Raw genomic sequence first — 14,538 nt, forward strand, 5'->3', positions numbered from 1 at the left:
GTGTTGTGGTAACTGGTATGGTCAGTGTAATACTTGGCTATATTATAGTAAAAAATGGGGTCAGATTCTGATAAGATAGCTTGCTCATTATTCATTAGAATCATTTAATTACTGCCCTGCATTCACTATAAATACATTTATTTCTCTTTCCTAAGAGTAAATGCTTAGCTTGTTGGTCAAATCAGAAGATGCTCTTTTAGTGTAATTAATTACATCCTGCTATCTTAAACCAGAACTATTCTAGTGATTCTAGTTCAACTAATAGTCTCTGACATGTCTTTTGTTGCTATCTAAATATGGCAAAAAAAAAATGTTTCACTATTCATCTTATGAAAAAGAGCATGTCATATATATTTTGTTGTATCTTTTGTTTTGATGGTAGAATTCCGGGGAAGTTAGATCTTGTGCAGTCAGTGTCATTCTTATGAGTTCTTAAAAGACATCACTAACTACAGTTATACCATGTTGTGACCAGAGTGTACATCTTTTTCATTGTTGATGCTGTGTTTTGAATTAACTTGTCATTCCCTACTTTTTATGGTGGTTTTGTGACTGTTTTGGTAGAAATTAATGACAAATTTGGCTCAAGATACTGTGTCAAATTTAGTTATGGGATTTTGGAGTTGGGGGAATGGATCATAACTGTCACGTATCCAACTATCTCATTTTACAACTGAGGAAACTGATTCAGAGAAATGAAGAACTTGAGAAACTGTGCACGGTCCAGCTAGGGGCTCAAAACTTGTCCCTGGACTTCTAATCCACACCCATCCTACCACTAGTGGATTGAAAAGCTATTTCCCTTGTCTCTCTTTCCCATTTATATTTTCTTTCTTTTTTTTTTTTTTTTTAAATCATTGGATTCCTTTTTGGACTGACATCGCTCACAGTGGATATTTTAATTCATACCGGCCGTGCGTCAGAGCTTCTGCAGATCACTGTTTTTTCCTTAACATGTTTATGTCTGTGTGTGTGTGTAAGAGAACCTTTCCTTTGTACTTCTTTGTACCCAATTCTTCCGTCTACCTCCAGGTTACAAATCGCTAGCTGTCTCTCTTTTAAACTTAGTGGTTCCTTTTTGTGTTCTCCATTTTAGTAACGTCCTTGAGATCTTATTTTAAAAGTTATCTAGCTGTTACTTTCTTTAGATTTTTAACTTACTTCTCTGTAGTTCAAAAAAGTAATTGCCACCTTTAAGAGTATACGCTTCAAGAAGCCAGTATTTGGCTCTTCGCTGCTCTCACAGTTTTCTCTCAGTTGACTATTACTGTGTTGGAGCAATTCTCGTATCACATATTACGTGCTAGCTGCCTCATGTTATCCAGCAATTCATGTATGTAGATTCTTTCAAATTACCTTTGAAACTTACTTCCTCACACTTACGTGAATAACTGTGGAATGAAGCTCAGTAGCCCAACTCTGTAATCGTGAGCACCACAACGCTGCATTCGTTGGTGGGGAGATCTGTTTTGTAGCGCACTTTCTATTGCATGGTTGTTTGAGGTGGTTTTTCTCGTCATTCTTTGGAATCACTTCGTTTTGGGGAAAGACTCCTATAATACAGGAGAGCAGGTATTTTGGTGTGGTGAGTTGATAGCACAGCACTTCAATGACGTTGAATGAAGGCTATGTAAGTTAGCCATATTTCCTCTCAGAAGTTTATGATAGGCCAACTTTATATTTTATAATAATTAATAATATACTTATATTTCAATGTACTCCATTGACAGTAAGTATCAACATAATCAAAAGTAAATCATTAAACCCAAGTTTTTATCTGAAATAAACTATGGTCTCTGCCATCCTGCTATGGCCTCTATGTTTCTAATCCATTACTTAATGTTTTTAAAATTTGGGGTGTCGGATACAAGATAGATTTTTTTTTTTAAAAAAAGGACAACCCAAAAGTTATCCTTTATTTTGAGTCCATGTAGTTAAGTCATTGTTACACCTTTATTTTTGTTTGCTGTCATTTTAGTAACTCTGCAAACATAAATGTTGAATGTTAGAACTGTCTTTGGTGTACATCTCATATTCCTCTTATTTTAGAAAATGCCTCCTGCCGAGGCAGCGGTCAGTGTATTAAATGTGAGCACTTCTCTTCATGTGCATTTCTTCTGTCTCCTGTTAATGTGACATTTCCTGCCTCGTGCCTTTTCGCTGAGTTTGCCATGGCTGCTTGCTAGCATTTGTAGTTTTAGTTTTGGAGCAGCTCCATGGCTAGAGCTCTCACGTCTTCTGGTGGATATCTCTGTCTCTGAGGGAGCCCAGTTTCAACTGAACCACCTCTCTGCCCCCAGTGACATCCCTGTACCAAGCTTTAGTTTATGTGAACTCTAGTCTCTTTGATCTGTGGGGAATCTACACAAATATTCATATAATGCGTTTTCTAGACACTTTGGAACTTTGAATTGCATCTATTTGGGCACAGTGATTGTCACATGTTTGCATCTGTTCATGTTAAGGTGTTCTTAGCTCACCAAAGGAGTGGATGCTTGAGAACCTAAGTGTGAATTAAAATCTGGCAGACAAATGCTTGTTTTAGCTGTACATGCAGGCACATTCTGTGTGCTCTAACGTCATCAGCTAGGTACCAAAATATAAACCTCTAGTGGCCAAGTGTGATATTTAAGGGGCTCAATTTTATACACTTTGGCAAGGTAATAAATGTATATTCTAACAATTTGCCTTGTCTCAACATTCATTCATATAGCAAATACTTACCTTAGGATAGAGAAGCTGTGTCACATGGTTGAGACATAAACTCTGGTGCTTAACTGGTTTACATTCTGGTTCTGCCATTTATCAACTGTGTGTTTTGGTTAAGTTACTTAATTTTCCTCTGTCTTAGTTTTCTCATCTTAAAAGTAGGGATAATAATGGTACCTACCTCCTGTTAGTGTGAGGATGAAATAGGTTCAAAGAAGTAAGATATTTAGGACATGCCTGGTGTGGCAAGAGCTCAGTGTTAACGTTTATTGTTTTTACTTACATGTGGTGCAATCTGGCCTTTCCTTTGGTGTACTTACAGTCCAGTGAGGAGAGAGAAACTAAATAGATTCAGTCATTTGATATTGCAACTATTATTCAGTCCCTTCTACGTGGCAGGCACTGTAGCTGACCCTGGAAATAAAGCAGCAAATAAGAAAATGTATCTTTGCTGTCATGAAGCTTATTTTTAGAAAAGATGGTTAAAATAAGTTCAGTAAAATGTCAAAAGTGTCAGAAAAAGTGTAAGATACTCTGGGTACACGTAGCAGAGGGGCCTAAGTTATTCTAGAAGGTCAGAGACAGTGAGGAAGCTATATTATGGCAAATGCTATAATAGAAGGTCTTTCTTAGGTTTAGAGATATCATCGCAGAGTAGGGAGTGCTTGAGGCTTCTCCGGGGAGTCAGAGAAGGTGCCTCATTGGAGGAAACACTTCAGCTGATGCTGGTGGCAAAGATACAGATAAGTGGCAGTGGGTCGGGGAAGCATTCCTGCAGATGGAATGGTTTGGAGGATGTCATGTAGCAGGCCAACAGCTCTCACAGTCCCTAACCTTTAATAGTTCTGGATTGTTGGGACAATGTGGGGGGCAAGTGGGATGGGCAGTGGTACATGTGGGAAGAGCAAGAGGAGATGAGACTAAACTGCAGATCTGAAGGAATTTCTCTACCAAAGCGTTAGGACTTAATCCTGAAGGCAGTGGATGTCACCGAAGTGTTTTATGCAGAGGAGGAATTGTGATTGCACTTTTGTCTTTCAGAATCATTATTTTATCTCTGTAGAAAATAGGCTGATGGGGGTAAGATTGGAGAGAGGTAGACCTTTCGGGAGAATGAAGCCAGCAAGAAATGAGAATCTTAACCAAGGTGGTGGCAGCGGATGTGGAAAGAGAGGATCAGATAGGAAAGACAGAAGATCACGGTGATGTGCCTTAGTGAAGGCTCGAGGGAGAGAAGGTAGGTGCGCGGGTGTATGGTAATGATGCCCTTCAGGGACTGTGGGAGGAGAATGGTCTGTCAACTTGAATTTCCCCCCACATTGAAACATCATGTGTTTATAATAACTATCTAACATTAGTATCACTTCAAGAGACCTCAAAAATCCTTGTAAGCACGTTTCTCCAGGCACTTTTATTCACCTGTGAAACAGCAGTTAGATTGGTTCTGTCCAGGTTTCATAGCTAAATAGTGAGAATTCAGGTCAGATCACTTGTCTTCAGGTATAATATTCTGATCAAAGTTGGCTGTGCTTAATTGATTGTAGGAGTTTAATAATATTTTTAATAGCTGTAGGGAACAATGTTCATAAATGGTTGAATTGAAGCAAACATATGGAATACTGTTAGAAGATGCATAATAGTGTAAGGCTTTTGAATAAATAGGAAGAAAACAGCTTTTAGAAGAGGAGAATGGCTTGCATAGTCAAAGATGTTTCTTGTGTTCTGTGATTGGTATTTAGTGCCCTCTGTTGGCTGTTTAGCTTAAAACAACATCTTGATTCTTGAGTACAATGTTCCTTGCAGTGTTATTTACCAAAACAAGAGAAATTAGTGATTTTAAAATTATGATAAAAGGTGATTAAAAACTGATGGGGACTTTAAAAATCTGGATATGGTCTGGGAATTGGGTAGAAGGCTTGAGAAATATCTTTACAACATTTTGTTTAATTTAACATGGATTTGATATTGTAGACTGTGTTTTTAGCATGCAGTCTTTTCTGATGTAAAACAACCTGAATCAGGCTGAGTTTTAAGCGTGTTTTATGCAGCAAAGCCTCAGGAATAGCAGCCGCCGTGGTAGGCAGTGGCAGCTGCTGGTTTTTTGTAGGGTGACTGCTACATGGGATGGCCATTAAAGGAAATGACTGTTACTCATTAAAGCAACTCCATTCGGCTATGAGAGAAATCGCCCAGTCAGAAAAGTCCTCATGGAAGATGAAGCAGTGATTATCCATCACGGGGCATTTTCAGAAGTGGGTGGTTTGTCTTTTTTAAGCGACAAAGAAGCTGCTGTTGGGTTCTCTCCTCCAGGGAAAGGGGTGGTAGATTAGGTATAGTGTTTAGAGTAGCTAGAGATCCAAGTCTGAACACGTTTTAGTAAGCAAGCACACCTGGTACTAGTTTGCGGCCTGAAGAAGATTGCATTTTGTATAAATAAGTGTTCACCATGATTTTCCTGTAATAAAGGCAACCTATTAATCTATTTTCTATTTCCATTATGTCCTGGTTAATCTTCCTTTGAAACGTTTCTAATTATCATTTCAACTGGTTGCATTTTGGAAACCAATTCTTCTGTGTATTTGGGTTCAAAATAAGTCTTTTTGATTAGGTGTTATATGAAACTGCAGAGATTCTCACACCAACCCAGTGAAATCATTTATTTGCTTTTGGTGTATTTTACTGTTGCAATTTTCTCTAAGTTTAGTAATTATTAATACAAAGTAATGCTAGCTGCTTTCTGTGCATTTCATGATGGGAATAAGCTATTATGGAGTTTCCCTTCCCCCCCCAATAAAAACGCCTTCCATCAAAAACTGACATCCTAAATGAAGGACATAATTGTACAGCTTATTTATTAGTGTGTCAAACTTAAAATGTAATGGTTTCATATTTCAGAATGAAAAAGTGTGTTGTGATTCATGGTTGCCAGTGACAGAATAGACAGCTCTTTTATATTACTGCACTGATTGCCTGCTGATATACCACTGTACATTTTAATTTTTTTTTTTTTTTTGGTTCCTCTGTTCTCTTCCTATGCAATAGCTCCCTCTACTTGAAAATATTGGTGTAATTATAGCTTAACACTGTGTACTTTATTAATGAGTTCCCATGATTATTTTTGCTTTCAATCCTCTTCACAAATAGGTGGTGTTACACAACAGAGTGTGTTAGAAATTTACCAGGGATCTCTTGACTTGCTAGTGGAAAAGCAAGGTTAGTTAAGGAAAGTAAAATAAGTTGTTTGAAGATGTTTTTTTCAAGGAACTAGCTGTATATCCTTTGTTGATTTAAATGTGGTATGTTTGGTTAAAATTCCATGCAGTATTGAAAATGAACCTTGAAGTCTGCAACACAGAAGTATAGAAAACTGCATCAGAAAACTTCAAAAGAGCCATCAACCACTTCAAACAGACAGAGCCTGGAACTTGGCACATTCTCACTTTGCTAGTTCCAAAATCTTCTAATTCTAACATAAAATGTGGTAATTTCTACTTTCTCAGGAAAGGTTGTAGAATCTCATGTTACTATATCTTGCCTTCATAGAACAGTATGTGCCAAAGAAACAGCAGGAGCAAAAGAGACAAACCAAGCTAGTAATGTTCTGAGTGAGACTTTTTTTTTTTCCTCTCCATTACGAAGTTTGAGATTTAGTGAGAGTATCATATACTTCCACCATTAGGACAAATTGAGAGATTCCACTCAATCATAAGATTTCCATGTGAATATCTTTTCCATTCATAACTCTTTATTTCTGATTCCTTCTGTTACCATTGGAGCAGGGTAAGTGGCAGAGCACGGTAGTGAAGAGAAAGTCTTTGGAGCCAGACAGTTTGAGTTTGAATTGTGGCTCTGCCACTTACCAGCTTGGTGATCTTGGCGCGTTTTCTTAACTTTCTCACCCTCAGTTTCCTCATCTGTAAACACAGACAGTAAGTCTCTCCACGTCCTGGAGTTTGTTACAAGGATTAGTTGAATTAATGATTGTCAAGTGCTTAGAACAGAGCTGGTAAGAGCTATATATCAGTGTTCATTGAGTAAAATAAAAAATAACAGTATGGCTATAAATTGGCCTTTATTAGCCAAATGCATTTATAGAACGTCAACATTATCTTCTGTGCTTAGTGAAAAGAAATATGGGGCCCTCCTAATGGATGGAGATTTGCACATTGGTTTTGTTCATGAATTAGTATTCATTTTCTCTGTATGAGGATAGTTCTCATCTAGGGTTAGCTAGACCATGTCATAACTTTAGGTTATGTTATTTTTTTTGATTGAGTTATAATCAGTTTTAGGTTACGTTATTTTTAAACATACTTTTTAAAATGCAGTGGAATATACCATGGGTTGTTTCCTTGTCTTTTTTGAACTTAAATGATTTAGCAGGAAAATTTTATACTGGTGGAATGCCTAAGAATGGAGTTTCATTTCCCATGATACACTTCTCTTGGAGCCTGCTTATTGTCCAGGAGCAATAATAAATGGACTTGTCTTTGGTCCACAGTACGACGATGCATGAGGATGTCAGAGAGTCTTTCCCAGCTTTCCCTAGACCTCCTGTGGTGTGACAAAATATCAGTCATGTGTACTGAGCACTCAGACATGCGGTTGGAATTCAGCTTATATCTTTACCTTGATAGCAGCTGATATTCGTGTGGATGTATAGAGTGGTATTTTATAGATGTTGTCTTTGGGAGAGGACCACCGGACTGCGGACACACGAAGTAAACATGAGATGCCTGAGTACAGACATACCCTTTTCTGTTGTGCTCTGCTTTACTGCGCTTCACAGAGACTGCTTTTTTTTTTTTTTTTTTTTTTTTTTTACAAATTTAAGGTTTGTGGCAACCTTGGATTGTCAGATCATGCTTAGCATTTTTTTTACCAATAAAGTATTTTTTAATTAAGGCGTGACATCATTTTTTTTTAGACATAATGGTATTGCACACTTAACAGATGATAGTGTAGTATAAACACAAATTTTATATGCACGGAGGAAACCAGGAGACGCATGTGACCTGCTTCAGTGTGACATTCGCTTTGTTGCGGTGGTCTGGAACTGAACCCACAGTATCTTTGAGGTGTCTTAAGGCTGCGTATTTGTTTTCAGGGAACTGACGCATCTTTCTTTTTTGCTTAATCCTTAGGACCCCATAGATTCCACAAGATCAGTGATTGTGATTCGCTCCCTGGTGGCAGATGGGGTGGCAGAAAGAAGTGGAGAACTGTTACCTGGAGACCGCCTGGTCTCTGTCAATGAATACAGTCTGGACAACACCACACTTGCTGAAGCTGTGGAAGTGTTGAAAGCTGTGCCACCAGGCGTTGTACGCCTTGGCATCTGTAAGCCTTTGGTGGTAGGTGTTGAATTTGTTAATATAGGAAGTGATAATAGTGTCATAGTTAAGAACATGGATTTTGGAGACAAATACACCTGACATTGAATCCTTGTTCCACTGCTTACTCGATATGTATCCTTGTGCAGGTTCCTCACTGTCCTTGACTTACAGAACCAGAAAATTAATTTCTACCTCAGGGTTTTGAGGATTCAAGATGACATTCACCAAGTGCTTAGCGCACTGCTGCATTAACGCTAGCTGCCAGCGTTACTGGTCCTGCTGCTACTACTTTTATCTTCATACTTTTAGCACAGACTTCTAAGTTCTCATTCCATTCCTCATGCTATAAATCAAGTTTGTCTATGTTTCTAAGCTTTCATTTGGGCGTGATGTCGAGATGGGATGGTAAGTTGAAGTCTAGTTAGCCATGTTGTTTTAACCGCATGGCAGTGAGATTTTAATACGCTTTTCTGACCATCAAAGTGCCTTGTAACCTCTAAACTCGAATATGGTCAAGTCAACCGGAGATCATCTTATTGCTTAAACTCATGTACTAGGACAGATGACTACTTCTGACTGAAGGCCACATTAGTTATGGTGCTGTTGAGATTTCCCAATGTAAAAACAAAATACTTGACTATAATTTTCAAGCAGAATTAAAGTATTATTGAGTGCTTGCTGTATGTCACTTAGTATTTTAAGCTCTTTACCTGCATTAACTAATTTAATCCTCACAGCACCTTTAAGAGGAGGTAGTCCTCTTGCTACTGTCATCGCAGACGAGTTAGTCAAGACATTGGCAGTAAAGTTAGAAATAGAGGCCAGATTTCTTGAAATCCTGTCCAGAGAGTTGAGCAACTTACCTAAAGTGATGTAACTCATAAGGGACAGAGCTGGACTATAAACTCAGTAGAGCGGCTTCAGACCTTGTGCTCTTAGCCACACTGCTGTGTATTCCTGTTTCAATTTGTTGTCACTAGTTTAATTTGTATGCAGCATGTCTGAAATAGATACCATGGTTGTGGCAGAGTGTTGGACGGGATTTCAAGAAATCTGGGCTCTTATTTCCAACTTTGCTACAAGTTAGCCCGGTGGGTTTCAAATTCAAAGACATGTGAATAGGCATAAGAATCTCCTCAGAGATGATTAAAATGCAATTTCCCAGGTCCAGTTCTCAGAGATTCTGACTGAGTGATCCTCATGTGCTGTTCAGGCGCCTGCCCCTTCAGTGAGTCACCGGTGTAATTCTGATGCAAAATTTTGCACTTTGAGAAACACTGTGCCAATAATCGGATCATAGGCACATCACTTTTCTGGGCCTATTTTTTTCATTTCTAAAAAGACTAAACAAGACTAGAGAACTCCTAAGATCTTTCTCAACTCTAACATTCTTTTATTCTGTGAAATACATCAGCACACTGTAAGTATTCACGTAGATACGTATCTGTATAGGTAGAGTTAGGGGTGTTCCCGTATAGATATGTAGATAGAGTCACATATCCCGCACAGTATTTTTGCGTTGGGGAACCTCGTATGACCCTCATGTATTACTTTATTATTCTTCACGTATTGCAGACGAAAATCCCTGTATATTACACCTATCAGATGCTTGAAATTTTCAAAATGGAATACAGCACATAGCGAAGTCAGGTTCTTAACTTTTATTGTGTGTTTGGTGTGTGGAGGTTGCCATTGCCAATATGTACCATTAGATACCGGGTTTGATTGTTGGACAAATTAAGAAGGAGAGAGCTTGATAATTTTATGGGGACCTCGTCTTCTTGGTTTCTTGGATTGTGGCAAGAGCTTTGTCTATATTTTTCCTGATAATTATTTGCCTAATTATTTGCAGTTGCCAGAGGAGGTCCCAACTATAATGGTCTAGAGGACCTTAACAACCTGACTTTGAAGCAGTTTAAGGAAGTCTCAGGCAGTGTGAAAAACAGAACTCAGCACCAGCTGGGTGTAGATTCCTGTGCTATTTCTGGCAGAGGTAGAGCTGCAGAAACTCGGGACATTGGAGCCTTACTCCAGGAGGATTTTGGAATGTAGTGATTGTGTGGTGGACTTTGTGTGGGCTTCCCTCAGTGAGTAGAAGCCTGCCAGGATACCGGAGAGTGGGAGGCCAGTAAAGGAATGAGAGAAAGGCCACTTGCAAGATGTTTAAAAATTCTTAGTGGAATCACCATTAACTTCTTCTTAACATCTGGGTTCTTTTAGGAAAACTGTGAGCTGTAAATAGTGATGCATGGATTGTCTCTGAGGTCTGTCTCTCTTTCTCTCATGGTCCAGTTGGTGGCCACTTATCTAATCACCTAATGTTTGCTGAGCATTTATTCAGTTTTCAGCGGAACCAGGGATAGAGTGGGAATAAGAAGGTCCAAAGTCAGGTTGGAGCAGGAAGACTGTGAATGCACAACAGTTAGGAGAACAAAATTATTTTTATTGAGTCTTATATCACAGAGATGTGTGCTATCTATATAATTATAGATACTATATAAACATGTGTTATGGTCTTATGTAGATCCATCTTGTCCATTTATTTTCATGTTAACCACAAATGTGACTTCCCTTCTCTTTTCTACAAATTCACTTCAGATGTCCCAGATCTAAAAAAATGAATGAACTACCTTTAAACACTGCCTTGTATCTTCAGAGCTGACAGGGCAGAGATGGCAGTGGAGTACTTGAACCAGACAGCTGTGGGTTTTTGCTTAGTTCTGTGATTTGCAAAGTTGTGTGTCTTTGGGCCAGTTATTTAACCTACCTGCTCCCACTTGGGATCACAGAGCACAAACTCTAGAGCCAGACAGGGCTCAAATTCTGAGTGTGTAACTGACTAGTTACTTAACTTCAGGCAAATCACTGTGTCTCTGTTACTCATCTGTAAAATGGGGATAGTAAGAACACCTATTTCTTAGAGTATACATTAATTTATTAATAAATATGTTAAATAAGTTGATATTTAAAATGCTAACACCTGTGCCTGTGAGATATATATGTTGGTTGTTCTTTTTATGTAAATATAAAGTGTAAAATCCTGATCTAATAGGATTGTTGTAAAGATTAAGCTGAGACAAAGCATGTGCAACTATTTACTAAAGATTATAATATATAGCTAGGACTTGGTAGATAGTAGCTGTGTTATTACCTGGGACTGATACTGACCTGGAGCACCAATGACTGTGCCTCTTCTGGTGGAGAGTGACTACACTCTCTACTTTGTTAAATATTTTGAGTACCACCCTGTATAAACTTAGGCATTTCTTAATATTGAGGTCTATTCCTGGGAAAGTGATTACCTAAAAGGAATAAGAAGTTTTGACCTAAATATGGCTTTTTAAAAAATTATGAAAGAAAAGTTTGGTCTAAAACCGTTTACATAAATTTTTATTGTGTACTTGCATTTAATAGAAAGATGAGAATTAATCTAAAAAGCATTGAAACTGAAGTATTTTCCTGATTACAAAGTGCTTCTTTGGTTGCCAGATTTGGGGGCGGGAGTGGGCAACATGGGTGAAGAAGGTCAAAGGATACAAACCTCCAGTTGTAAGTTAAGTCCTGAGGATTTAGATATGGTATGGTGACTCTAGTTAACAGTACTATGTCATATATTTGAAAGTTGCAAATGTTAGGTAAACTTATCATGGTAATTATTTTGCAATATATACATATACCAAATCATTATGTTGTATACTTAAAACTAATAACACATTATATGTCAACTAGAACTCAATAAAAAAATATTGGTTGACAAAAAATACTGGTTGAAAGAAATATTGGTTGATTTCTTCAATCATGCTAAAAATATTAAAAATTGAAATAAAAGTGCTTCTGTTTCCAGGAAGATGATAAAGAGGAAGAAAGGCATATTTTACGTTCAAACAATAACGAAGACAGAACTGAAATTTCAGGAACAATTCATGACATAAATTCATCTTTAATACTTGAAGCACCCAAGGTATTTAGTATATTTACTTCCCATTTGAACAGTTGCTGTTACAAAGAAGACAAAAGCTTGTTCTCACTCTCATGGCAAATACGTACAAATTAAATAATCCCCCTCTCTCTGTATTAATTTATTTTAAACTGGACTCTTTTCTCTCTTGCATTGCATTGCCTCCATACATGACATAGGCCAGATGTAAGGTATTTTCAAAGAACCAGCATAAACTGATTTTAGATCACTAATACAGTCTTAAAATTTTGAGGGTAGACCATATTTTTGAAAATAGACCTGCATTTAAAATGCCATAGAAAAATAGGTGTACAGAAGAGCTTACTGAATACTTCCTACAGAAAAGTTATTTAGTCAAACCTTACTTTATGCTTTAATATTACAAAGCATATTTTGAAGCCTTTCCTTTTTTAATAAAATGACTTGTGTTTATTTTGCTTTTTGCAGTTAAGAGTATAGTTTTGCTTTACTTGATAACGACTATTGTTTGATATTCTTTTCATAATTTGTTGACATTGTCTGAAGCTGATATGTAGTCCTGTAATGCCCGTTACATTTTTTTAGTTTAGATATTTTTTGTTACAATGTCATAACTGGGTGAAATGTTTAAATATACCCTATAAATGCAGCTTTTTTTTTTTTTTTTTTTTGCAATAACTGGGTTGCAGTATTTGGTATACTATATTAATTAATCTCAAAGCTTCACTGCAATGATGTTTAGCGGCAAGTGAGGAAACAATGGGAAGGAGTAGATTCATTTCAGGAATTTACGTTTATTGATACTTAATGGTTAGGACTTAAGATAGGAAATGTCATTGATGCCTTAGAAGGAATTGGGCCTCATTGTGCTCAGCGCTCTAAGGTCCCTTGGAATTATGTCAAAGGCTCAGCAGATCCATATATTCCTCAGTTATTACCTAGGAACTCAACAACGTTTCTGCTCATATATGACTATCTAGCTTCAGTTTTATGTACTTGCCTTTCTAATTAGTACAGTCTAAATTAATTGAAGAGCATACGGTATTCATTCCTTCTTGTATATTTTTAATGCGGATGCAGAAATAAATTTCTATTAAATGACGTATTATAAAAGAGTCATGCTCAAAGTAGTTGAGATGTTCTCCCCATGTCTTTAATTGATAGGGAATGTTTTTTAAACATTCAAAAAGCCATAATTTCTTTTGAGTTACGTAAACTTGAAAATCTTGACCTTTTAAGTCTCTGCTTTCTTAAGTAATAATACGAAGTGCAGCAGTATTTATGTACTACTATTTATTTGAGATACGTGAGTTAAATATTAAGTCTAGCGGTTTAACAGATTCCTACTTCTGTCTGAGAATTTTCAGATGGTTAATGTATAATGAACTTTTTTAGAATAGTCACCTTGCCAAGGGCAGATTTTTGCCTTTTGTTTTGTTTCTCTTGGGGATGGAGGGTTGTGTGGTGGTGAGGTTGTATTTCTCCGTGCTGTTAATGGAGAGCTGTTCAGGTTAACCGTGCATTGCCGTGCAATACCATCATTGCAGTTGTGGCAGGAGTTGATTCCAGTTAATGTTCAGAGGGTAGCTTTTAAGACAGGCATAGTTTTAAAATTTTTTGCAATTTTTATTCACAGGGATTTAGAGATGAACCCTATTTTAAAGAAGAGCTTGTGGACGAGCCATTTCTAGATTTGGGAAAGGTCTTCCAGTCCCAGCAGAAAGACATAGACAACAGCAGGGAGGCCTGGGAAATGCATGAATTTACGGCCCCTAGACTGCAGGAAATGGGTGAAGAGAGAGAAATGCTTGTTGATGAAGAATATGAACTGTATCAAGGCTGCTTTCAGGCCATGGAGTCGTGTCCCTCATCGCACATTCAAGAGGCTGCTCCTGTTCTGCCCATGAAGGAGCTTCACTTTGGTGCACAGTGGTTCCATGATCCGCAGCTACCCGAGCCTCAGGAAGCAAGATCCATGATGAGTCTGTATTCGCCGGAGATGCAGCAGTGTGGCTGTAGCACTGAAAACATGGTAAGGGGTGAGGCCGCATCTTCCACATCCTCCCCGACTCCTCCCCTCCCTGTCTCTGTCCAGAGTCATGTAACTTTGAAACAAATGACCAAAATTTAATGAACCTTTTCAGCATTAATCATTTTTTTTTCCCAAGACGAACCACATGGTATGTTGCGGTAAGTAGAAACTCATCATTTCTGTGTCATGTAACTTCTAGTTGGAGTCAGTAGCTGTAGTTGCCTTGCGTTTATGGTGCATTTTTTTAACCTTGTTTTTTTAATGATGTTTTTCTCCTAATTACCCACTTCTAGAAAGAGTTCTTCTGCCATTTGTGATTTTTTTTTTTCAGTTCCCTCAGGGAGACACAGCTCTATATTGCATAGTGTATTTGCCAAAGAAAATCAAGGCCAAATTGACTACAATTATATTGTTCTATCTTGCTTATCCACATTGTTCTCTGCATTATATATATACTAAGTAGAAAGTCACTGAACTCTAGAAAATTATCTTTACATTTGTGATACTGCCTGTTGACAACTTGA

General features: G+C 37.7%; 1 protein-coding gene across 8 annotated transcripts in view; it reads left to right on the forward strand.

The window, feature by feature from the left end:
• The window catches only part of PATJ (PATJ crumbs cell polarity complex component), a 291,845-nt gene that overhangs the window by 73,715 nt on the left and 203,592 nt on the right, over positions 1–14,538 (forward strand). For 7 of the 8 annotated variants that reach the window (XM_032494431.1, XM_032494436.1, XM_032494435.1 and 4 more), the window contains 3 exons: positions 7,854–8,063; positions 11,890–12,006; positions 13,619–14,014. In XM_032494431.1, coding sequence (XP_032350322.1) covers positions 7,854–8,063; positions 11,890–12,006; positions 13,619–14,014 — 723 coding nt within the window. The remainder of the gene's footprint in view (positions 1–7,853; positions 8,064–11,889; positions 12,007–13,618; positions 14,015–14,538) is intronic. The other variant, XM_032494434.1, reaches the window with a different exon arrangement.

Source organism: Camelus ferus, chromosome 13 (assembly GCF_009834535.1).
Source record: "Camelus ferus isolate YT-003-E chromosome 13, BCGSAC_Cfer_1.0, whole genome shotgun sequence".
In the NCBI taxonomy this organism is placed as follows: domain Eukaryota; kingdom Metazoa; phylum Chordata; class Mammalia; order Artiodactyla; family Camelidae; genus Camelus; species Camelus ferus.